We start from the raw sequence: 26,774 nt of genomic DNA on the forward strand, positions 1-26,774 counted from the left end.
GATAACTAAACCAAAGACAAAAAGGAAAAAAAAAAGACAATTCCCCTAAATGTATGCTGAAGCAAAAAATTTAAATAAAATACTAGCAAGGAGATTACAGCAATATTACAAGGATCATACACAATGTACCAGATGGGATATATGCCAAGATCACAGGGTTGGTTCAAATATTAGGAAAAACTATCAGCAAGCGTAACTGACTACGTCAATAACAAAACCAACAGAAATCATATGATTATTCAATAGACCAAGAAAAAGATTTTGACAAAATACAACACCCTAATAAAAAACACTAGAGAGAATAAGAAAAAAAGGCATTTTCCTTAAAATAGTAAGTATCTAAAACCATCAGCATGCATAATCTGTAATGGGGATGAGCTAGAAGTCTTCTCAATAAGATCAGGGTTGCAAGGATGCCCATTATCACCACTTTCATTCAACACTGTACTAGAAATGTTAGCTATAGCAATAAAAGAAAATGAAATTGAAGGAATTAGATTAAGCATTGAGAAAACAAAACTAACATTTTTCAAATGATGTGTTATATTTGGAGAATCCTAGAGAATCTACTAAATACTGGAATAACTAAAACCTTTAGCAAAGTTGCAGAACTTCTATATTACCAACAAAGTTTAGCAGCAAGAAAGAAATTATTTTAAAAGAGCAAGAAAAAAATTGTAACAAAAGTCATTTGGAAGAACACTAAAGGTCACAAATCTCAAGTGAATAGGGGAAAAAATGTGAAAGAAGTTGGCCTAGTCATACAACATCTCAAATTGAATTATAAAGTAGTAATCACCAAAACAATATGGTGCTGGCTAACAAACAGAGAGAAAGACCAGTGAAACAGATTATGGTATACAATGCACAGCAGTGAATGACCACAGTAATTTAATATTTATGAAATTAAACATCCAAGCTTTTAGAATAAAAACTTATGGGAAAACTGGAAAACAAGTACAGCAGAAAATTAGATACAAACCAACATCTCACACAGTAGACCAAGATAAAGTCAAAATGAGTTCATGATGTGAACATAAAGAGTGATATTATGAATAAATCTGGGAAGCATGGAATAGTTTACCTGTCAAGATATATGAATAAGGCAAGAATTTATTGCCAGACAAAAAAATAGAAAACATTACAAGATATAAATGGATAATTTTGATTATAATAAATTTAAAAGATTTTACACAAATAAAACCAATTCAGCCAATAATAGAAAAGCAGAGGGGAAATTTTTAAATTAACTCTGATAAAGGCCTCAATTCTAAAATATATCAAGAACAGAATCAAATTTAAGAAATACAAGTTATTCCCCATCTGATAAATGCAAATTAAAGTAACTCTGAGTTACTATCTTGTATCTATTAGATTGGCTAATATGATAGAAAAGGAAAATGATAAATGTTGGAGGAGATGTGGGAAAAGTGTTGACAACAATGTACTTACTACTGGTAGAGTTGCAAACTGATTCAACTATTCTGGAGATCAATTTGGAACTAAGCCAAAAGGGCAATAAAACTGTGCTTAACTTTTGACCCAGCAATACCATTACTAGGACCGTATCAAAATAAGATTTTTTTTATAAAAGGGGAAAAGATCTATTTGTACAAAATTATTCATAGTAGCTCTTTTTTGTGGTGACAAGAATTGGAAACTAAAGGGATGTCCATCACCTGAGGAATGGCTTAAGTTGTAGCATATGACTGTTATAGACCACTACTGAGCTCTAACAAATGACAAGCAGGATTTTTTTTTTTCAGAAAAAACTTGTAAAGCCTTAAATAAACTCACTTTGGTGAAGTGAGCAGAAACTAGAGAACATTGTAATCAGTAACAATATTGTACCATGGTCAACTGTGAATAACTTAGTCATTCTTAGTAATACAATGAACCAAGACAATTCCAAAGACATATCCTTTGTCTGTTTTTAACCTGAAACCACCGCCAGAAAAAAAGAAAGAACTGATGGAGTCCAAGTAGAAACCACAGAAACCTTTACACTTTATTTTTCTTGTTGGGTTGTTTTGGTTTTGGGGGGAGCAGAGGGGAGGGGAAGGTCTGTTTTCTTCCACAACATGACTATTTAAAGAAATGTTCTGCTTGGTTGCACATGTATAACCTATATTAAATTGCTTCTTAAGGAAAGCGGAGAACAGAAAAAAGTGGAAGAAAATTTGGACATCAAGATTTTTAAAAAAGTGAATTTTGGGTTTTTGTCTTAAATTATTTAAACTTGTTTTTACATATAATTGAAAAAAGAAAAGAAAAAGTTTCACAGAATTTCATCTGCCTCCTAGATCTAGGCTCAATTAAATTCAAAAATCCAATGTGTTGCATATTGGGCAGTGGTTATATATTAACTTGGTTTTATAATGCAGTATTATGTTTTATTATATTTTTATTTAGTTTATTAAGTATTTTCCAATTATATTTTAATCTGGTTCAAGCAGCACTCAAGAAATTGTGAGCCTCAGGTCTTGTGGACCACCGTGTAACACCTTTATATTGAGGGAGCTATGTAGTTTACATGATTCCTAGCCATCATAACATTCAAGAGTCTACTGGAAGTAAAGAAACAACTTAAGTAAACTGTGTTATTTCTGTTTTGAGGGTAGAAGGTAGGGTAAAGTTCTAGACCTGTGATTTCATTGGTATTGGGTATTCCTACTCAGTTCCTACCAATGCAGAACAGCATTTGTTCCAGAATTTATGATCTTTAAAGGACTGGACCCAAAACTGTATGTAGTCAGTATGATTGAAAGCAGGAATTGAAATTTAGGCCTTCCCTGATTCTAAAACCATCTCTATCCATTATTAAACAATGCTTCTCTTAATAAATAAAACTGTTCTAGAATATTTATATGTACATGTTATACATATAACAAAACATACACATACATACACAGAACTCATTTATTCAGCCCTTATATAAGGAGAAATTAAAATATATATATATATATATACTTATATAGAGAGCTAGTTCACATTTATTAAGTAGTATATAAAACTACCCAATATGAATATTAAAGAGTTATAAAAAGTGAAAAGTGCTCTTGTGGTCTAAGGAAAAAACTTGTTCCAAATGGGAAGTAATAGGAGGTAGTATCTGACAATGGCTAAAAAAGACCACATATACAAAATAGAAATGTGCAAGGTATCGGGGAAGCAGTATACAATTTGGGTTAGGTCAAAACACAAAATACAAGAGGAATTACAAGGGGAAAAAAGGCTACAGTAATGTGACCCTGACTGTGAAAAGCTTTGAATTCCAGGCTAAGGAGTTTGAATTTTACTCATAAAACCTTTCTCTGAGAGGACTTCCTGCTCCAAAACTGCTATTCTATCTGGTTCCATTGCCAATCTGATAATTTGACAATGACATTCTGACAAGCCTGTTTGAAAGTTCAATACTATTGGATGCAGGAATATGGGTTTATGAAACAGCAAAATATTCACTCACAATTTTTAAGTGACACAGTTAAAAGTACATAAAGTTGAGTTAAAAGTGCTAAATTCCAATTATACCTATGTTGCTAACTAGCTACCTGAATATACCCCCATGCATGTCTTAATCTTTGTTCTTAGTTTCCTCATACATCAAGTATAGATAATAATATCTGTCTTATAATTAAATGAGCAAAGACTTGAGACAATGCTTTAAAAAGTATAAAGCATTATTTAAATGTAAGGTCATATTATTAAAATAGAAACTTTTTCAAATCACTGACACTACATATAGCTAACCTTCATGTTTTCTATCCTGGGTCAGACCAAATATGAAGCATTATATGCAATTATAGGTGTCACAGTTTAAGGAAACTGACAAAACAAAATGTATTCAAAGAAGGATGGTTAGGATGATGAAATCAGGGAAAGAACTAGTTATATTACATAGAGAATAAAAGGGTGAGGAGGAGGAAACACCATCCAGTGATGGTGAAAGATGATAGCTGTTTTAAGTTTTAAAGAATGTTCTTTTGTAAGAGTGATTAGACTTGTTTTCCTTGACCCCAGAAGACAAAACTACAAGTAATGAATAAAAGTGGCAGAGTGAGATTTTTGGTAAAAATTGTAAGTCTCTAAGTAGAATACGCTGCCTTAGGAGATAATGGTTTCTTCATCATGGATGGCTTCAAACAGAGATTATGACCACTTATAGTACAGAAAGTATTCAAGGTCAAGACAGGTATTGGACTCAACTAGGGAAGTGGCTTCCTAACCTTTTAAATCATGCACAGGTAGGTCCCAGTGGATCTTTTCCAGTTGTTTTGTTGTTTATTGTTTCAGTCATGTTCAATTCTTCATGACCCCCATCTGGCAATGGTAGTTTGCCATTTCCTTCTCCAACTCATTTTACAGATAAGGAACTGAGGTAAAAAGGGTTTTAAGTAGATTACTCAGGGTCACCAGTCAGTAGGTATCTGAGATCAGGTTTGAACTCAGGGAAATGAATATTCCTGACTCTAAGTCTAGAAACTTTATCCCTGGAGTCACTTAGCAGTCCATCTTTGCCAAGAAAACCTCAAGAATCACACAATATCAAACATGACTGAAAAAACAATTAAACACCCATAACCATTTAATTAAAAAAGTATTTTTACTATATATTCCCAATAAATTTTACTCATAAAGTATATAACAAGAACATGGCTCTAGAATAAGTTTATTTCAATCCTTAAAATACTGCAGGTGAAAAAAACATAGCTTCACCCAGATACATACCTTCAAAAGGAAAAAGTACATTTTTGACTGTGCTACTTACTAAAAAGTATAATTTTCATTTATCAATGTCCTCCAACCAATTATACAAAGATTTTTGATTAAAGTTAAATAATAAGTTTCCATTTCCCCATGTTAATTAATTATTCATGCAAACCAATCCAAAGGCATTACATTTTAATATTTCCTAACCAAAAACATTAAAATTTTTAATTTAAAAAGTTAGTATGAGATTATAAAAGTCTGTTTCCAAGTCTTTGAACTGTACAGTTGAGTTTTTAAAGGGGAACATTTCCACTATTTTTGGTATCAAAATCACACAATGACAGAAAACATTCCAAACATTCTTTTCTAAAAAATTCCTCACTTATCAGTTTCCTTTACAGTTACTTTTCTCATTATTAAAAATTCTTAAGGGCAGTTAGGTGACAATACAGTGGATAAAGCACTGGAGTCTGGAGAACCTGATTTTAAATCCAGCCTCAGACACTGGATATTTGCTACATAGTTTTCGGCAACTCACTTAACCCCAATGCCTTATGAGAGAGAGAGAGAGAGAGAGAGAGAGAGAGAGAGAGAGAGGGAAATCTACCTTTTAATGAAATACAAGATATTAAAAAAAGATGAAAAAGTTAATAGATAAAAATATTCAACATAAGACCAAAATCCAACCCCAAAACAATTTTCAAACCATTGCAAACTATTATCATTTCAATAAAAGAAAGTTTAAAATTATTAAAGAAATAAAAATCAAATCAAATTGCAAATCACAATCAGAAAATTGGAAAAAAAAATGGAAGAAGTAACTGCTGGAGTTGCTATGCAAAGACCAAAGGTTAAAAGTAGAAACATCTAATATATACCAAATTATTTAAACCAGTTGTTTTCATATGTACCGTAGGGATGAAAGGATATCACGTACTAGGAGACCAAGAATTATCAGAACTGAGGACACAGGAGAAGCAAAAAACAAACTAAAAAAGGAAGCTATTTATTGTCAACAGTCAGTAAGATTCTCTTTCCCACTCAAAGGCTTATTTGCAGGCAATGAACAAGTAGAAAAATTATACAGGAATCTAGACACTTGTTTCCACTGGCTTATTATAAAGTAATGATAGGGATGTGATTCTATAAAGAAAAATGAGAAACCCAAGTCCAGAAGATCTTTAAGGCACAGCAGACTATGGGGAGTCTGATCACCTGTCTGACTTTCCAAGTACTGTGTATAGTCCCTCCTTCCTACTGTGATATGCTACAAGCCTCTAGAGGCCTTAAGAAATGAAATAAAGCAAAATGTTGAACAGTGATTCTGTGTCCCAAGTTCAATGATAGCTCCATTCATAATACTTTCTGTATTCTCAAGGAATCTAATGGTGTGAACAATTCAATCTAATCTAATCTAATGGTGTGGACAATTCAAAAACTATGTGTAGTCTCAGAGGAAAGGTATTAACATTAAGGAGAAAAAGGGTTTCTTGCAGAAGGTAGACTTTTGCTGAAACAGTAGAGAAACCAGAAGTCAAAGCTGAGAAAGGAGAAAATTCCAGGCCGGAGAGAAAGGTAATACAAATTCGTGCAACCACAGCCAAGTGGATAAACACTCTTAAACAACTAAAAATTAAAGAAATGTAAAATAAAACAACTCTGAAAAAATGATGTTACATGTATGACAAAAAAGGAAAATAATAAATGTCAGGGAATTATGAGAAAACAGGTCCCCTGATGCACTATTGATGGAGCTGTGAACTAGTACAAGGATTCTAAAAAGCAACTTGGAATTACGTCACAAAAATTATTAAACTATGCCTATCATTTGACCTAAAAATTTCTCTAATAGGTCCACACCACAAAAAAATTAAAGAAAGAGGAATAAAGTACATATACACAGGAATATTTGCAAGCAGTTCTCTATTTGTGGTGGTATATAATTCAAAACTGAGTGGATACTCATCAATCGGGGAAAAATTAAACAAGGAATGAAAAAGAATAAGACTGTGCTTCAATAACTGAAGAGAGGAATGATTTCAGAAAAATCTGGGAAAACTGATGCAAAATGAAGTGAGCTGAATGAGAACAATTTATACAATATAGTAGCAATCTTAATAACAACTACGGTTCTCAAAGTGCTTACTACGAATGCTTTACAAGCATCATCTCATCTGACCCTCACATCAACAGCAGTATTACTGCTATTCCCATCTCACAGTTAAGGAAAATGAGGCAATCAGAGGTTCTAGTCACAAGGCTACTATGTGTCTGAGGTCACTGGAACTCTAGGCACTAATATATAAAAAACAACTATGAAGAGTTCATTCAGAACTCTGGTCAAAGCAATGAGCAATATCGATTGAAGAGGACTCAGGATGAAACACACTATCCCCCTCCACAGATAGCTAACAGATTTAGAGGGCAGATGGAAGCATTATTTTCTTCTCTCTTTTTAAATTTTGTTTTGGGTTTTGGACATAGTTAATGTGGGAATTTGATTTGTATGACTGATTACACATAACTGAAATGAGTTTTTTTTTTCCTTTTCTTGCCTCCTCAAAGGATAGGAAAGAATGTAAGAGGAGGAAAGAATTCAGAACTAAATTTTTAAAAAGTAACTGCATGGAATTAGGAGATAGTGTCTTCAGCAAAGTAAAAGAAGGATGTACGAGTCACTAGATCAGAGTCTGAAGAAGGGAGTGAGTTAAGCATATTCGAAAGATAAGAGCAGCTAAGTGGCACAGTGGATAAAGTGGCAGAGCTGGAGTCAAGAAGATTCATTTTCTACCTCAGGTCTCAGATACTTACTAGTTGTATGATCTTGGGCAAGTTATTTAACCCTATCTCAAACCTTCAGTTTTCTCATCGATAAAATAAGCGGGAGAAGGAATGGCAAATCATTCCAATATCTTTGCCAAGAAAACCTCAAATGTCAGGGCAGCTAGGTATAGTGTATAGAGCACCAGCCCAGGAGTCAGAAGGACCTGAATACAAATCTGACCTCAGACACTTAATAATTACCTAGCTGTGTGACCTTAGGCAAGTCACTTAACCCCACTGCCTTGGGGGGGAAACCCTCAAATGGTATCACAAAGAATCAGAGTGACTGAACATGACTGAATAATAAGAAAAGTTATAAAAGGTTTTTTTTAAAAGCCAAAGTATTTTAAACAGGAAGAAATAGGAAGTTTCTGGAGTTTAGTGAAGAGGGAAATAACTAGATTCATTTTTAGGAAAATCTCTTTGATAGTTGGGTAAGAGAGAGATAAACAGGAATGGGAAGAGATTTGAGGCAGAAATATTAATCAAAAGACTACTTGTAATACTTCAAGCATGACATAGGTGATGGGGGCCTGCACCAGCATGGTAGCTGTCAGAAAAAAAACGAGTAGTAAAGAAAAGTTTCTGAGAAGGTTGAATCAACAGGACTCTGTAACTGAATGTATTAGAGTGAGAAAGAGTTAGGATATGAGGAAAACAACTAGGCTGACTTAATAATTGAGTGGCTTAAAGGATGGTGCTGTCTTCAACAGTATTAGAATAGTTAAGAAGATAGTGTTGGCGGTGAGAAAATGAGTTCAGTTTTGGGTATGTTGAATTTAAGAGGTGTATTTAAGACAGCCAGTACAATATGTCTAATAGGCAGTTGGAAAAGACTAAAAGTTAAGTGTATTGAAAAAAATAGAACTGAAAATCATTCTTGGGAGTTGAGTATCAAGTGAAATGATACAAGAGGGATAAAAAGGTCTACAACTAAACACTGGGGGAAATTCACCTTTAGCAATAATGACTTGGAACAAGATCCAGGAAAGGGTAATGCAGAGATATCAAACATACTCCAGTTTGAGAGAACAGCATCACAAAAATTCAAAAGGAAAGGAATATCAAAGAGGAGAGGATGAGGAACAGTCTCAAAGACTAAAGAGACTGAAAAAAAGGTGCTCATTTCGGAAACACATATACTAAAACTGTAATAACACAGTGAAGATTAGGTAGGGCCCCTGCACAAGGATAACAGGCAAATTCTTGAAGAGAAAAGGCCATTAAATTTGGCAAGAGAGACAGAATTAGTAACTTTGTAGTTTCAGGTGAATGACTAAAGCAAAAACCAGATTGCAGTTAGCCAGATTGCAGACAGTTATCAGGAGACTCACAATAAAGGAAGTAAATCAATTTTAGTCAATTATTATTGTAGTTAACAATAAATATTAAGTGCCTACGTACCATGTGCCAAGCACTATGCTAAGCACTAAGTTTACAAAAAAATGCAAAATATAATCCCTGTCCTCAGTTATTTCACAATCTAATGGGGGGGGGGGGACAATTAATAAATATGTACAAACAAATCACATAACAAGGAAACAGAAAAAAAAATGAAAAGATGGAAGGCCCTAGAATGAAAACTTCATTTGGGACTTCAGTTGGGTCTTGAAGGAACTCAGGAAAGCCAAGAGCTGGATATGAAGAAAGAGAATGTTCTAGCATAGAAGAACAACAAGAGAAGATGGCCACAGCCAAGAGATGGAATGTCTCATTCAAAAAACAATGAGGAAGCCAGGGTCACTGGATCAGTCTATGGTGGGGAAATGAGGTGTAAAACGAATGTGGAGATAGGAAGGAGGTTGTGAAGGGCTTTGAACAATAAACAGAGGGTTTGCATTTGATCATAAGAGTGACAGGAAACCAATGGGCATTTGTTGAGGTAAGTAGCATGACTGAACCTACACTTTAAGCAATCATTTTCCAGGTCAATGGAGGATAGATATGAGCGGGAGAAACTGGAGGCAGAGAATGACCAGCAGGTTCTTTCAAAACACCAAATAAGGCCTGCACCAGAGTAGTGGCAAGATCAGATTAGAGAAGGGGTCATATTCAATAAGTGTTACATAAGTGAAATCAGTAAGTCTTAATAGCAGATTGGATTGTTTGGGCTTGTGAGGGGAAATGCTGAGAGATAGTGAAAAGTCTAATTCTGTTTTAGCCACAAAGGAGAAGATAAAGAATGACAGCTAATGGTAGAGATATGGGTATGTTTGTAGACAGCAGGGAAGTAGCCAGTAAGAAAAGAAACTAAAAATAAGTGAGAATGCAGAGACCGAAGAGAAGCAATCTGAAAAAGATGTAATAAAATGGAATTTCTTGGACAGGTAGAGGGGTTTGCCTTGAAAAGGAGAAAAGACTTTTCATGTGATACAGAGCTGAAAGAAAGGGGAGAGAAGGAAGATCTAGAGGAAGAGTCTCAATTTTTCTCAGTTGAGAAGGAAAGGGAGATCTTTGGAAGGTTTGAGGGAAGATAAAAAAGTTTGCAAAGCCATCATATTGAGTAGGTCAATTCAGAAGGGGTGAAAGTTTTGCCTAGTTCCAAAGACAGCCCAGCTACCATTTTGTAATACAAAGTTGTAGTAGACCTAGTTAATAGAATTTTGTGAATTTTTTTCCAGCTGTGTTGAGCAGTACTTGAGTAGGAGAGAAAGTAACAGATGATGGAGGTAATCCAAGGTTCAGATTTGAAAGGGCAAGATCAGGATTTTGAAGGAGGATAGTATAGAGTTAAATTGTTTCATCAAGCTGTCATATAACTAGTGCACAAGGTGAAAGCCTGGTAAAGAACTGAGAAGTAGAAGGAATGCAGGTCACAAGGAGGATAAAAAAATATGGTTTTGGTTTTTAAGAAGGAAAAACGAAATGACAAATATTATGATCAGATAAAGGAATTTCAGAGTTCATAAAGATGGAAGAACACTTGCAGGTGATGACAAGATCAAGTATATAAACATTCCTTATTTGTAGATGAGATGGGATAGAGGGAGAAACCATAAGAAATGAGTGAATTGAGAAACAGGAAGGTTGAAAGTGCGGTTGATGAAGCAGCAATATGTATGTTAAAGTCCTCTAGAATGAGGGCAGAAAACTTTATTATTCACTTTAAATTATAAGACTTCAAAGGAATGTAACTGAGTTCTAACACTTTCATTTTGACAAGATAACTATGAGGTAGGTAGAAACTGCCAATATTTTCTAAGAGTGGTTTGATGCGGGGGGGGGGGGGGGGGCGCCTAGGTGGTGCAGTGGATAGAGCACCGGCCCTGGAGTCAGGAGGACCTGAGTTCAAATTCAGCCTCAGACATTTAATAATTACCTAGCTGTGTGGCCTTGGGCAAGCCACTTAACCCCACTGCCTTGCAAAAAAGCTAAAAAAAAAGGGGGGGAGGGGGTTGATACATTTAATATTGCATTATATTGTGACCCATGAGAAAAATATCGATATATGTAATATTTCAGGTGTGATCCTTTACCAAGATAAGATCCAAATGGTTACAGGACATAGACATAAAAAACAATACTATAAGCAAATTAGAAGATCAAGGACTAGTTTACCTGTCAAATCTATGGAAAGGGGAACAGTTTATGACTAAGGAAGAGTTGGAGAACATCACCAAAAACCAATTAGATGATTTCAATTACATTAAATTAAAAAGCTTTTGCACAGATAAAACCAATGTAACCAAGATCAAAAGAAATGTAATAAATTGGGAAACAATCTTTACAACTAATGATTCTGACAAAGGACTTATTTCTAAAATATACAGAGAACTGAGTCATATTTTTAAAGCAAAAAGCCATTCCCCAATTGACAAATGGTCAAAGGATATGCAAAGGCAATTTACAGATGAGGAGATCAAAGTAATCCATAGCCATATGAAAAAATGCTCTCAATCATTAATTATTAGAGAAATGCAAATTAAAGCTTCTCTGAGGTACCACCTCACACCTCTCACATTGGCCAGTATGACCAGGAAGGATAATGATCATTGTTGGAAGGGATGTGGGAAATCTGGGACACTATTACACTGTTGGTGGAGCTGTGAACTCATCCAACCCTTCTGTAGAGCTATTTGGAACTATGCCCAAAGGGCAACAAAAATGTGCATACCCTTTGACCCAGCAATACCACTACTGGGTCTATACCCTGAAGAGATGATGAAAAAGGGTAAAAACATTACTTGTACAAAAATATTTATAGCAGCCCTGTTTGTAGTGGCAAAGAATTGGAAATCCAGTAAATGTCCTTCAAATGGGGAATGGCTTAGCAAACTATGGTATATGTATGTCATGGAACACTATTGTTCTATTAGAAATCAGGAGGGACAGGACTTCAGGGAAACCTGGAGGGATTTGCATGAACTGATGCTGAGTGAGATGAGCAGAACCAGAAAAACACTGTACACCCTAACAGCAACATGGGAGTGATGTTCAACCTTGAAGTGCAACAATCGGGAACAATTTTGGGCTGTCTGCAAAGGAGAGTGCCAGCTGTATCCAGATAAGGAGCTGTGGAGTTTGAACAAAGTGCAAGGACTATTCCCCTTAATTTGGAAAAAAAACAGATATCTTATTGTCTGATCTTGTTACCTTAGACTTCTCTTCTCTTTAAGGGTATGATTTCTCTCTCATCACACCCAATTTGGATCAAGGTACAACATGGAAACAAAGTAAAGACAGAGTGCTTTCTGTGGGGGGGGGGGGGGAGGGAGGGAAGCAAGATTGGGGGAAAATTGTAAAACTCAAATAATATCTTTAATAAAAATAAATTTAAAAAAAAGAAAAAATATTTCAGGTGTGAAGAAAGGTTTTTAAAGGGTTTTGTTTTTATAATATCTTTCAAACTTCAGGTGAATCACTTTATTATTTTTATATATCTTGTATTTGATTTACTTTGAATATACTGCATCCCCCTCAATAACATGCCAACAGATACTGTCACTTTTGAATTTGCTCCTTCAATACCTAGCTAGCACATAGTAGATAATTCATACTTACTGACTGATTAAAAGTCACTGGAAAACAGATCTAAATGATGATTGTTTTGGCAAATCAATTTGAAAAGAAGATGGGTGGTAGGAAGGGTGGAATGGCATAGCGGAAAAGAGCTCTGGAACTGAATGAAATTTCTGCGTCTATTACTTAACACCTATGTAATTGCAGAAAGGCTGCCTTAAAGCCAGATATTTCACAGTAAGTAGTTCCCACAGATGGTAGAATAATCCAGATAAAGAAGTTTCCAGGTACTAAGGGAAGTTCCAGAATTATTCAGCTGTAGAGACATGATTTTGCTGTCCAGAAGGAAACAGAAAAGTAGAGACAATCCTTTTTCTCCAGAATTCCCATTTTAAGAGAACATAACAAATAGATTTTTACCCCCAAGTTACAAAGAAGTGTCTCACAGTCCATTGGATGCAGTGGCAAGGCAGAGTAATGCATCTTCTTTTGATAAAATCTTATCTATTGATGATTCTGAAAACTTTGGTGATAAGGAAGTGTATTACAGGTCTGAGGAAGAGAGAGTATAAAGGACAAGTGATGGAAATGTTCTATGAAACAGCAAAAAATCTGGTCCTGGGAGGGGAGTGATGTCTATATAACAAAGTTGGGTCAGGTTGTGAACAGCTTTAAAAACAGAAGAGTTCATATAGTAGGAGAATGACATAGTCAAAACTAAGCTTAAAGAAAATTTCTTTAGCAACTGTGCAGAGAGGATGGATTAGGGAAAGATCTGCAGCAAGGAGACCTATTAAGAGGCTAGTCCAGGCACAAGGTGATAAAGGGCCTAAACTAGGATGGTGGTCCTGTGAGTGGAGAGGCCAAGATAAATGTTATGGGGTAAAACCAACAAGATCTAGCAACTAATGGGATACATGAAGTAAAGGAAGATGAAGAGTCAAGAATAACAATTTAATTGTGAACCTGAGTGATTAGAAAAATGATGATGTCCTAGAAAGAGGCGGGGGGGGGGGGGGGAGAAGAAAAGAGTTAAAACTACCCAGGCAACATACTTTCCGAAACTGCATCAATGACAATGAAAAAAAAAAACCAAGAGCCCAATACATGTTTCAGGAAGGTGGGAACAAAAAAGGGGGGTAGCAGCTCTCAATAAATGAGAGAATCAGAAAAGGCTTCAAGAAGTGAAGGTGGAGCATGCATGGACAACAGTCCATGCTAAGTCAGTAAGGAAGGACTTGCTGAGATTAATTTTCCAGGCAACCCACATCAATACCAATTTCCCAATCCCTTAGTACATCCTATGAAAAATACTGGCCCTAAAACAAAACTTGCTTCACTCCACAGATGAGGCAGCCTAACTCAAAAATAACAATATCAATTCAGACATGTCCAACCTCACACATAAAGTTGCCTTATAAATTTTGGTGAATGAGATAGTTAGGTGGCACAGTGAATAAAGCATTGATCGTAGACACTTAATAATTACCCAGCTGTGTGACCTTGGGCAGGTCACTTAACCCCACTGGCTTACCAAAAAAAAAACATTTCACTCAACCAAATATATTCAGTAATTATAAGGACAAGTCTTCTGATGGCATCAAAGAATTAGAAAACAATTATTACTATATATGGTCTTATATATTTAACTACATTGTAAACCATAAAACAATTAGAAAGGTGAACTAATATTACATTCGTGTATTTATTATTGTAGTTCCATGTTATCTGTAGTAAAACACAAGAATTTCATTATATTTTAGCTTCTTGAAGAAACTACAAAGAAGGGGCAGCTAGGTGGCACAGTGGATAGAGCACCAGCCCTGGTGTCAGGAGGATCTGAGTTCAAATTTGGACAGTTAATAATTACCTAACTATATGGCCTTGGGCAAGCCACTTGACCCCTTTGCCTTGCAAACCCCCCCCAAAAAAAACTACAAAAGAAAATCTACTTCCCTAGCCTATGGCAGTATGGGTAAACAAAGAACCAGCCTTTCAGTCAGGGAGATGTAGGCTTAAATACTCTCTGAGATAGATAGAGATGGACACACATATATATACATATATATATATATATATACATATATACATATACATATACATATATATATCGAGTGACTATAGACAAGTCATTTAACGTCTGTCAATAACCTCAATCAATTCTTTAGAGTGTACATAAATTAAAGATCTATAATCCCCATACCAATGAAATCACAAATCTGGACAAAATCAAACAAATAAAATGCAGTATATAATATCCCTGAAAGAAAACACTTGCAGTTTATCAGCTCCTGTCTCTTCAAATGAAACAACTGCCTGAGGTACCAAGAAAGGTACCTTAAAATAGGTAGAATTCTATTTTACAGAATACGATTAAAATATAACCAGGCTATTTCCATATCTCAACAGATGGCTCCCAATAATAGTGCTTTGCTGATCTGGTTATAACAAATTCTATTAAACCAAAAATTTTCTATAACAGGCGCCTTCACCAATCTCCTCAAAAATCAATCTCTATAACAAAAACATCAAGCTATGGCTCTTAGGATTTGCAGCATAGTTTTATAAATGCAACCAAAATATTCTTAAAATCTGAACTTTTGTAACATGTCTGTGGCAATAGTTTGTAAGTAATCATGAGTGACTCCTTCAGGAAGTGATGGAGTTACAAATTTATAAAGCAGAAATAAATAGCAATGGGGGCAGTCTGGGATAGTAGAAAAGATTATAAAAGTGGGTCAGATTCCAAGTCAGGGTCTCTGAAATAGTGAAAAACATGAAGAACTGTGTATAACAAATATAAATTACAATTCACATTTATATAGTAGCTTAAGGTTTAATCAAAGGCTTTATCAACAGTACAAGTATTATTTTTTATGGGTGCCAAAAGGGATCATTAGAGACTTATTTTGCTCAAGGGTCATAGAACTAGTGACAATCAGGATATGAATATAGGTCTACTATCTCCAAGTCTACCACTCTTCCACCTATATCAGACTGCTTTTTCAAGTAGACTCAACATCCACTTATCTTGTATTGTGTTTTCTGCCTCCATGCATTCACAAATGGCCAGAATTCACTCTGTCCACACTTCTACCTGTTGTATTTCTCTTCCATCTATATGCAGCTGAGATGTCACCTCCTACATTAAGTCTTTTAAGATTCAAGAGATACAAAAGTGCAGGAAAAGATCTTAAATCCCATCTAATACAACTCTCTCAATTGATAGAGGAAATTGAACTCAAAGAAATTAAGTGACTATACAAATACCAAATGTTGTTAAGTAACAGAGCTGGGATTGGAACCGAGATGATCAGACAACTCTAAATCCAGGGTATGTATGCTTTTTCCAATTCTTTCAAATCTTCCCTTTTCTCCAAAAAAGGGATCACTCTCAGGAATTTTCATATATCTCGATCTCTCCTTTGTTCTTGTCACCTTCTATCTTAGGATGATATATTTGAGCTGGAAGAGATCTTAGGACTCACCGAGTCCAGTCCTATCATTTTACAGATGAGGAAACTCAAGTCCAGAAAGGTAAAGTGATTTGTCCTGTAACACAAGTAATTAATGGCAGGAACAGAATTCAAACCCAGGTCATTCATTCCACTGCACTTTATATCAGACGTGTGTGTATACACACACACACACACACACAAATAATAATATCCTCTCCTTTAAGATTATAAACTTCTTGAGAAGAGGTCTTTTTTGTGTTTTTCTCTGTCACTCTAGCACTTAAATAAAATGTAAGGGATAAGGTGGAAATACACATGAATGAAGAGTTCCCTATGCAGATGAAATCACAAGTCGAAATAGCAACAAAAACTTCTTTGTACCTAGTTAACCACTAGGTACAAAGCAGTTTTAATACACTATTAAATTGACCAAAATGAGACTTCCTTCCATATATCAACTGCCCTGCCATTGTGTATTACTCTCATCTCTTGTTATCAAATCAACTCTAATGAATATTTTAATAGATTTATTTTATTGCTTTCCTCACTATCCCTTTGATTGGCCAGCCCAAAGTATTTTCCCCTGGTCTATATGTAAATAGGCTCCCTATTAGAATATAAGTTCCTCACTCCTGTTCTATTAGAAACCATGAGGGACAGGAATTCAGGGAAGCTGAGCAGGATGAGCAGGCCCAGAAAAAAGTACACCCTAACAGCAACATGGGGGTGATGATCAACCTTGATGGACTTGCTCATTCCATCAGGGCAACAACCAGGGACAATTTGGGGCTCTCTGCAATGGAGAATACCATCTGTATCCAGAGAAAGAACTATGGAGTTTGAACAAAGACCAAGGACTATTACCTTTAATTTAGAAAAAAAAAACTGCTATCTTATTGTCTGATCTTGTTCTCTTATACTTTATGTTTCTTCCTTAAGGATATGATTTCTCTCTCATCACATTCAATTTGGATCAATGCATACCATGGAAACAATGTTAAAGACTAGCAAATTGCCTTCTGTGGGTGGGGGGAAGAAAGTAAGATTAGGGGAAAAATTGTAAATCTCAAAATAAAAAAAATCTTTGGAAAAAAAAAGAATACAAGTTCCTTCAGAGCAGGAAGTCACTTTATATTCAGTGACTTAACAAATTGTCTGGCACATACATTCAAATGATGGAATTCACAGATCATACAAGATAAGCAGTTTACTTAATGATCATCCCTCTATATGAAATCCTACTTTAAATGTCAATTATTAGAAAACCAATTATTTATGTTGCTTTTCTACATAAATTTCATGAACTCAATTCTTACCTTGAACGTCAGTCTCACATCACTATCCACTGAACAATTCAAATGAAATATCCAGGATACACCTTAAGACTAAATTTGCCCCCAAATAAATGATTATCTTTTCCCCCATACCCTCTCTTCTTCCAAACTTACCTATTTCTGTTGAAGGAACCACCACCTTTCTTGTATCTTGATACTTCTGCATATCCCTCGTCAATTGTCAAATGTTGCCATTTCTATCTCTAGGATCAAATATAAACTCCTTTGTTTAGCTTTTAAAGTCCTAATTTGTCTGAACTTTAACCTATCTTGCAGGGTTTACTGGACATTATTGCCTCCTCCCCCTCCTTAGAGCTCCTGCTAAACTAGTCTTCTCTCTAATGTTCCCTCTCACAACACTCCATCTCCTATCTATGTTATCTTTACACTAGTCATTTCAAATGCCCAGAATACTTTCTTTTTAACCTGCCTTCCTTTAAGCCCTAGCTCAAATATTATCTTTTGCAAGAAGGCTTTCCTGAGCTCTCCAACTGCTCATGGCCTCTCCAACATATTATTTCATATTTATTTTGTATGTATATATATATAGTATAAATTTTGTATATATTTTTACTTATTTATGTCATATTCTATTTATTTATAAAACCACTTATCTTTCATTAGAATGGAAGCTCATTGCAAGAAGTGATTGCTTTATTCTTTACACTTTTAATAGCTAAATAGGAGCTAAGTCTAGAAGATTTGAGTTCAAATGTGGTTACAAATGCTTATTAGCTGTATCACCCTGGGCAAGTCACTTAACCTGTCTGCCTCAGTTTCTTCATCTAAAATGGAGATAGTAATAGCACTGACTTCCTAAGGTTGGTCTGAAGATCAAGTGGAATAATATTTATAGAATGTATTGTTGTTGTTGTTATTATTATTATTATTATTATTATTATTATTATTATTATTATTATTATTATTATTATTACTATATCTCCAGCCATCTTGAATGTCTGGCACATAGCAGGCACTTAATAAATACCTGATAGGTTGTCTGATTGATACCCTGCTGTGAGGGGAGAAGAAACTGACTCGTGGAAGGTATTTAGGAAGTAAATAAGAGACACAGAATATAGGTCTTCAAACTTCCATCTCGGGTCTACCCACTGAAAATCAATAGTTCCCAAAAAAAATTTACAGAACTTCCTTTTCCTTTTGTTTTCTATGATTAACATGAAGGGTCTCAAAGTTAGAAACATACTTTGGGAATTAGGCAGACACAATAAGGAATGAACAAGAAACTATGGTTTAAAAGTAAAAGACAAGTTGGAGATATATTTGGTCATGGGTACAAAGAAATAATAGAAAAAAGACTTGTGAAAATTCAGGTTTGCAAGAAAGAAAATACGGATTATCTAATATGACATTAAGATAAACTGGGATATTAGAAAGGTGCTTGCAATTCAGGCAGGCTTATCACTTCATAGGAGTTAAGAACTAAAAGTGAGGCAGAAAAAAAGTGAGGGGAAAAAAATTTAAGAATAACTACATCGGGGGGGGTGAGATTGGGGGTGAATTGTAAAACCTCAAAAATAAATGAAATCTTTAATTAAAAAAAAAAGAAAGAATGCCCACATCATGTTTCTTTAACAGACTGAAACAAATCTGGTTTCTGAGCTTGTCATCGTGCACCTTGGCCTACCTCCCTTGTAGTTGAACCCTCTTCCTATGTGATGTCTCCCCAAATTAGGATGTAAGCCTCTTGAGATCAGGGAGAAAGGGGAGAGAACACCTATTAAACATCTACTATGTGCAGAGTACTTTATCTCAGCTATTGCTGTAAACCCCCCCCCCCCCCACACTTAGCCTAGGGTGTCTTCTTGCCATCTACTTTTTTCTAGAACTCTTTCCTCTCCTCTGTTTCTGAGACAGATCTACTGGTCCTCTTTGACTCCTCCATCTTCTCTCTAACCTTCTACCTACTCAGTCTCCAGGAAGAGTCCTGACTGGGGGAACAAAGTGAGCAGCAGACCCAACACCCCAGAGAGGGCTTAATGAGGCATTTTCATAAAAAGACTTTATACATGTGGGTCAGGACCCACTGGTCCTTATTCTGGGCTAAGCAGTACATGGCCCAAAAACTCTAAGGTATGTATGTTTAAAAAAAGGAGTATGAATGCATCATCTAAGATCAATGACCTAGGTTTGGTTCTAGACCTTTGTCTTTCCTCAGTTTACACTTGATCCATCCCAAGATTAATCAAATTCCCATGATTTTCACTATTGCAATGGCTCTTAAAACTAACTACAAATAAGTTCCCTCTAACCCATCACCTTCTCTCCATTCCTCCACTCTGGATGTTCCAGATATATAAACCTGATCAGTCAACTCTTGTTAATCTACTCAAATGGAAGGAGCAGAAAGGGTTACCATTGAATTTGAAAGAAAGAATACAAAATGGATTTTTATTCCATTCCAGTATATGATACAGATACATTTTCTTTCAACTAACTTTCCTCATTTTGGGGGGGTTTAGTATGAAAATTGATTATACATAGGCTCAAAGACTCAAAAAATGGAATGAATTTTATAGGCCATCTTGTGCAGCTTCATTTCAGAGATGAGGAACGAAGGCCAAGAAGTGACTTGCCAAAGGTCACACAAGAAGTAGTCATTTATATTTCCAGAGTATAAATCAAATAGGAAGTGGGGCTAAAACTATCAGGAATGTGCCAAGTATCAGATTAAAATTGGGGCTGTCATTTAAAAAATTGATTATGAAAAGTACTGACCTTTGCATCACCTTTGGCCCCCTCCTCTTCTGACATTGTCACCACTCTTGATCCAGTGATCAGACCTCCTGGCTGTTTGATGAATAAGACTCTCCATGTCTCTTGGATCTCACAATTTTCTCTGGCTTTCCCCCTTGCCTGGAAAGATCTCCCTTCACTGCTCCAACTATTGACCTCCTTGGCTTCCTTTATACCCCAAAGAAATCAGGTTGTATAATTGCCTTTCTCATCAGCTTGTAAGCTCCTAGAGCACAGGGATTGTCTTTTGCCCCTTTTTGTGTCTCTAGCACTTAGGACAGTGCCTAGTCCAAAGTAGGAGCTAAATGTTTTTTGATTATGTGAAAAAAAATTTAATGACTCCACCTACACAGTGAAACCTTCATATTCTAGTCATTGTCATCAAATGTAGAAGCTATGACCTACAAATCATAGAATTTGAAGGGACCTTAGCAGCTATCCAATCCATAATTAAAGGAATTCTCACTATAAGATATAGCTGGTCATCAAGACTCTGCTAGAAGACCTCCAGAGTAAATCTCTCTACCTCTCATGCTCCTTCTACTCTTAAAGAGCTGTTAGCAATTGTCCCTGACAAATTTTCCAGGGTTTATCATTTTTTTTGTTTCTTTATATTGCCTAATGTTTTCAATCTTATCACCAAATCCAGCCAATTCTTTTACCACATCTCACAGAAGTTAACTCTTTTTTGATCCCATTAAGTACTATCCTGCTTCTTTTTCAATTCACAACTGAGCTATTTCACCTAAATCAGATTTTCTACAATCCAAATATACATGGCTAATTGAAAAATCTTCCATATATACATACATACACACATTTCATCCTCCTATAATTCTCCCCCTCAGTAGAACCAACAGTGACTCCCCATTGTCTAATTTATCAAAATCAAATCAAAATTCAACTACCTATATCACCAAATTCATTTTTCAGATTCATCAATAGACTTTCTGTTCCAGTCAAGAAAATATGCTTGGAATTTCCTGCCTGTAGCTTGCTCATTCTCACCTCCTTACCCTCAAACATGCCATTCCCTTCTTCAAAATGCCTTCTTTTCCACTATTAATCCACATCTCTCATCTCTAAAATACAACTAATGCTTTTGCTATTTTCATACCATTATCCTACTGGCTAAGTGCTTAAAACCAAACAAGGATGCAAGAAAATAAAGGTCTGAGATGGAGTTTGTTAACTAAAAAAATTATTTCTAAAAACTACGTATGTGTAGATATATATACATTTACAGTTTGCACTTGCTTAGATGTTGTCTGTATCTAATTTTAGATGTGTTCCTGTTCTAAGCCCACCAAATGGATGTTTGAAGGAAAGAACTATGGCCTTTATTTTTTTGTTATTTTTCTACAAAATGCATAGTTCTCAAACTGTAACTTAATAAAACTAAGCAAGTCTAAGTAAATCATTCCCTATTTTCTTGGAAAAGTACAAATACAACTTCTAATCACTGAGAGGTGCAAACACAGAGGAAAAAAAACCTAACAATTATATTAATAGCTCTTTCTAACAAACAGGAATTGGTTACTACCCAGAGAGAAGTAAACAAAAAAATTTAAGTCAACACTTGTAAGAATGTCCATCTGAGCAAAAAAAAAAAAATACAAATATGTCTTTCAGAAGAAAAGCAGCTATACTACCCATTTTATGGTTAAAAATGTGATCTTACCCAATAGGCACATGACTTTAGGAATCAAACTGAGGAACTGAACAGGCTAAAATAAAAATAAGAAAACAACTTGACTCCCTCAAAGGCCTGAAAAATAAATAAGACAACCAATTCACTGTAACAGTCCAAGGTATAATATAATAAACACTAATTCCAAAAAATCATAAGTTTTCAGAAGTGTGCAAGAAATGGAAGAAAATTAACCACTTCCAAGATGCTGCATAATCAGAAAAAGGGAGAAACATCCTCTTCTTTCTCAAACATCTAAACAGTCGAGGAGACAATGAAAAAAGATCCTTTTCCATTCCACTTTAACCTGGTTACTAATTAAAAATCCGAAGCAAAATCAACTATCTCACAGAGTTCAAATGTGAGCCTAACAAATACAAAGAAGCCAAACTATCCAACACATTCTCATTCTCTCTCTCTCTCTCTCTCTCTCTCTCTCTCTCTCTGTATATGTGTATATACACCAGTCCAAAACCAAGGGGAAAGTGAACTGGACATAAAGACGCTCAAGAGAGAAAAGTTTTTTCAGCTTCCATAAAAGTGGTTGATAGAGGTTACTAATACCCGTCCAATGTATAACTAAGCATATAATAACAACCGCATGCAAACATATAATTCCCCTACAATGGAAAGGCTGATTTACCAAAAAAATAATTAACAAAAGCAACAATTTCTATCAAGAGCTAGTGCAACTTTCCATTGATGTCAATATTCACATGAGAACAAAATAACTGTGCAAGAACGGACGAGAAACCTTCGCAAATAAAAAAAAACCACCACCGATGACCGAAAGATTCTACAGACCAGTAACATTGAGACCTCGTTAAGAAAGGGCAACAAAAAAAGGGCAGCGAGGAGAGATGGGTGGGAGGCGACGTCGAGCGGAGGAATGCCCTTCTCTGGGTCTCGACCCCCCCCAGCCTGGCAGTCACGCCAAGCTTCACCGAAGCAGCCGAGACCCGGGCATCCATGCCACCCGGGACCCTGAGCCCCTGAGCCCCGTCCAAGGCCCCCGGAGCGGGGACACACCACGTGGGCCAGGCACCCCCATCCGGGTCGGAAACGCGCCCGCTCGGCAGCAGAGGGCACGGGCACGGCCGGGGGGGTCCGGCTGCCCGCGCAGGGCACCGGCCGGGGCCCGGGAGGCTCCCCGGGGCAGGGGCGGGGGAGGGGCGTGCGGCGCTCCTGAGGGGCAGCAGCAGCTGAGGGGGGGAGGGGGAGGGGGAGGGGCGGCCGCTGCCCTCGAGCCTCGGCGGGCAGCGAGCACCGCGCCCCGGCCCCGCCTCGGCCCCGGCCCGGGCCCCGGCCCCCGAGATGCCCCGGCCCCGCCTCCCCGCTCCGGCCGCCGTCCGGGGGGCTCGTCCTCACCTCAGGCTTCGGAGGCCGGGGCGGCCCAACCGAGCCCCCGGCCCGCTCCGCGCGTGTCCGTCTCCCCGGGAAAAGCCTCAACGGCGGCTGAAGCGAGCGAGCGGCCCAGGCACCGAGCAGCGCCCGCGGCGGCGGCGGCGGCAGGGACGGCTACGACGGCGGCGGCGGCGGCGGCGGCAGCGGGAGCAGCCAACATCCGGGGCCGCGCACCCGGAACTACTTCCCTCCTCCCGCCCCCTCCCCCTGCCCACTGCCCACTCCCGCGGGCGGCGGCGGCGACGTCGCCGCGCCTCCGTCTGGCGTCAGCGCCGCCTCTTCCCGCGTTCCGGTGCGCCTGATCCCGGCGCGGGGCCGACGCTCCGAGATCCCTCCGCCGGGAGAAGTAGTGCCCCGGGGGGGCGGCTGGCCGGCCCCCCCGCCGCTTTGCCCTTGGCCGCGGCGGGCGGGAGGGCGGCTCCGCGCCCGCGTCCTGGCCGCCCCCTAGCGGCGGGGAGAGGGAACGGGAGTCTGGGGTCCGGGAAAGGCGCGCGGGATCGGGGGGCGGAAAATGGACCCCCCGCCCCCTCCCTCCTTTAACAGCCCGGGAAACTGAGGCTTGGAGTTCAAAGGTCACCCAAGCCGGCACGGTGCCAGCAGCGGCGGGAGCCCCTCCCCCCTCGGCCTCCCTGGCCCCCCTCGGCCGCACCCTTGACACCGCATCCTTTGCACCCCTCCCCTCCCCCACATCAGAATGGAAGCCTGAGGCTTGATGGGGCGCGGGGGGGTCCCCTTTTCCTGGTCTTCTTTGCGCCTCCCCACACTGAGCAGGATCCCCGACAGTCTAATTCCCTGATTTGGCCTGCGGTGTTTACTGAGGGCTTAACTGATGGGCTGGGAAGCGGCAGGATTTCCTAGGACAGAGGTTCAAGATGGATACAGCTGCCATGGACCTCAGAAATGAGATCCTTCTGCCCCTGGGCTTTGCCAAGGAGGAAATTGAGGACTTGGCAAGGAATTGCCCAAGTCACCCAAGCAGAAGTGGCTGAGCCAGAACTCTAAACCAGGTCTAAGTCCATTCATTGATCAGCTGATCCGAACTCCTATGGAGCAGGACACCTCGGTGGCCCGGAGGCCATCAATCAATCAATCAAATAAGCACGTATTGAGGACCTACCACTGGCACAGTTCTAGGTCGGACTAGGAGGGCTAAAAGCTCAGGGAAACCTGACAAAGGTTAGAATAACAGGGGGGAGGGTATTTTTAAAGGTTGTGTACAGGTGTCTACCCACATCACTCAATAGCCGGGTGAGCACAGAGTAGAAGGAAAAGGACTGGACTGGACATCACACAGAACTAGGTTCAATATGTCTCATTAACCACTGTGATTTTGAGCAGCTTAGCTAAATTCTCTGAATCCCAAGTTTCTAGCTTCTCTATTTGAATATGGAATGGAGAGTGATGAGGGGAAGTTGGACTGATCGACCCTTCCAACTCCAGATCTAGGTCTTTGGGTGGCTAGTTATAAAATCCCTCCGTGACGGACTCCCCCCTAACCACTAAGCCAACAAATATTTATGTCTGCTTTAAGTACCCTGAGCCAGTGAACGGTTTAGTAAGGAGAGGATAGCCACATATCCACAAATTCACTATTGCAAAATGGGACATTACTCATGGGTAATAGATTTTTAGGAGGACGTAGGAGTTAGCATGCTATCAACTCCTCAGCTAGATGATAAACTCCTTATTTATGAATTAACCTTACACCTTATAGATGGCCAATATATCTATTGGATTGAAAATTAACTGTTCTTTATTGTTTACTGCTCTTGGTATGTTAGTAATCTTCCACAAAGGTGAGGCCCCTTATCTTTTGTATTGCCCATAGCCTATCATATAGTAAATAGCTTATTTCTAGAGGAGGAGCTTCTCTCTACACACACACACACACACACACACACACACACACACACACATACTGGATGAACTGATCAACTGAATGAGGGAGAAAAAGAGAGTTCCAGTAAAAGGGTCTTATGAACAGTCCTTTATGCATGTGGTCTTACATGACCTTCTTTCCCCAGGCCTTAGAACCCCTAGCTTCCTAAAGGCATAGCTCAGGTGCCACCTCCTATGCCAAGCCTTTTAGGATCCCTGGAAAACTTAAGATCCTCCTACTCCAAATCCCTAAGAATTTTCTCTTTCCTCTTTCACTCCCACCCTGATTCCTCTGTAGCCCCCATAGTAAACAAGATTTCTATCAGGAAAGAAAAGAGTTCTCCCTCTATTGGACTGAGATGCAGATCTATCCTGCATCCAACACATGGGAAATAGTTGTGATATGGTAGAAAGAGAGCTCAATACAAATCAGAAACCTGAGTTCATGGTTAAAGCTCCCCTACTAACTAGCTCTGTGATAGTAAATGAGGGTTAAACCTCAGTGAGCCTCAGTTTCCTCATCTGTAATGGTTGGACTGGATCTCTATGTGTTCTTCCAACTCTAATACTATACATGACACAAAAGAAACTTTTGAAACTTGACTTCCCTCTATTGCCATGTCTTTCATGACAGTTTACATGGCAGAGACCTCAATGGCCACATAAGTCCAACCCAGACTCAAAAAGAAATTCCTTTTGCACCCTACCTGATCATCTAACCTTTGCCTGAAGATCTCAAATTAGGAGGAAATCACTACATTTTAGAGCAGTTCATTCTACTTGTGTGTAACTCTTAATTGTTAGGAAAATTTCTTTTGCATTAAACCTGAATTTTGTAACTTCCATCAATTCAGTTAATTTGAGCACCAACTAGCTACTGTGTGCCTGTTATGAAAAAAAAAAAGACAAAAGACAAGAATTTACAATCTAATAGGATAGGCAATGTGCTAATAAATATATACAGAATAAATAGTTCTTTCTTCTGGGGCCAAGGAGAACAAGTCTAGTCAATCTTGTTCAAATACTTAAAGATTGCCACAGATGTCTCCTCACATTGGAAATACACCGACTCTGTGACCACTTCCTTTTATTGTCTGGTTTCTCCTAGAATCTTCATTTTAAAGAAAGTATGAATGTCTTCATTCTTCTCCAGGCTGTAATGACACTCTAGACTTTTTCTACCATATCACTAAAACCTCCTCACTCTGAAAACTACATTTCATCTTTCAGCTTCTTCCTCTGCTTGACTAGAACACCCATGCTAGCTACATCTTCCTTTCTCTCCAAGATCCACTTCCGATTCTTGGGATTTTCTCTACCAAGCACCTGTACAAGGACCTTCTCTCCCTCAGTCTCTCTTTTGACTTTAAAGTTCTCTTTATCTGTTGTCTTATCTTATTAGACTGGCAGCTTCTTGAAGGCAGAGACTGTCTTTCTGTTTGTAGTTCTATTCCATGTAACTTAGCACATAATAATTATAATAATAATAATTATAATAATAATGGCATATAAGTACTTAATAAATACTGCTTAGTGACAAGTTGACTTGAGGATTGCTATCATGATCTTACTAAGCTTCTTCAGGCAAAGCATCCATGGTTTCTTCAACTGTTGTTTATATAATATGAACTCAGAGGCTTATCATTATCCTTTCTCTGGACAATCTCCAAGTTATCAGTGTACATCCTGAAATATGGTATTCCCTGGCACTCAACTACTAAACTTCTTTAATCCTCTTCATCTATTCTTCTTTCTCCACCA

General features: G+C 38.0%; 1 protein-coding gene and 1 non-coding gene across 9 annotated transcripts in view; one reads left to right on the forward strand and one right to left on the reverse strand.

The window, feature by feature from the left end:
• FOXJ3 (forkhead box J3) overlaps positions 1-23,238 on the reverse strand; it is a 155,131-nt gene extending 131,893 nt beyond the window's left edge. Inside the window, exons 1-3 of one of the 8 annotated variants that reach the window (XM_074217782.1) lie at positions 23,100-23,238; positions 20,024-20,095; positions 17,399-17,487 (exon numbers count right to left, since the gene is read on the reverse strand). In XM_074217782.1, coding sequence (XP_074073883.1) covers positions 17,399-17,450 — 52 coding nt within the window. In that variant the 5' untranslated portion in view covers positions 17,451-17,487; positions 20,024-20,095; positions 23,100-23,238. Of the gene's footprint in view, positions 1-17,398; positions 22,703-23,099 lie in introns of those variants that run through there. The other 7 variants (XM_074217781.1, XM_074217784.1, XM_074217789.1 and 4 more) reach the window with 7 other exon arrangements.
• Positions 8,652-8,759, forward strand: LOC141510599 (U6 spliceosomal RNA). The gene has a single exon (XR_012475052.1). It is a non-coding gene; the product is annotated as a U6 spliceosomal RNA (small nuclear RNA).
• Positions 23,239-26,774: the final 3,536 nt, after the last annotated feature.

This window comes from Macrotis lagotis, chromosome 1, assembly GCF_037893015.1.
Source record: "Macrotis lagotis isolate mMagLag1 chromosome 1, bilby.v1.9.chrom.fasta, whole genome shotgun sequence".
NCBI classification, from domain to species: Eukaryota; Metazoa; Chordata; class Mammalia; order Peramelemorphia; family Peramelidae; genus Macrotis; species Macrotis lagotis.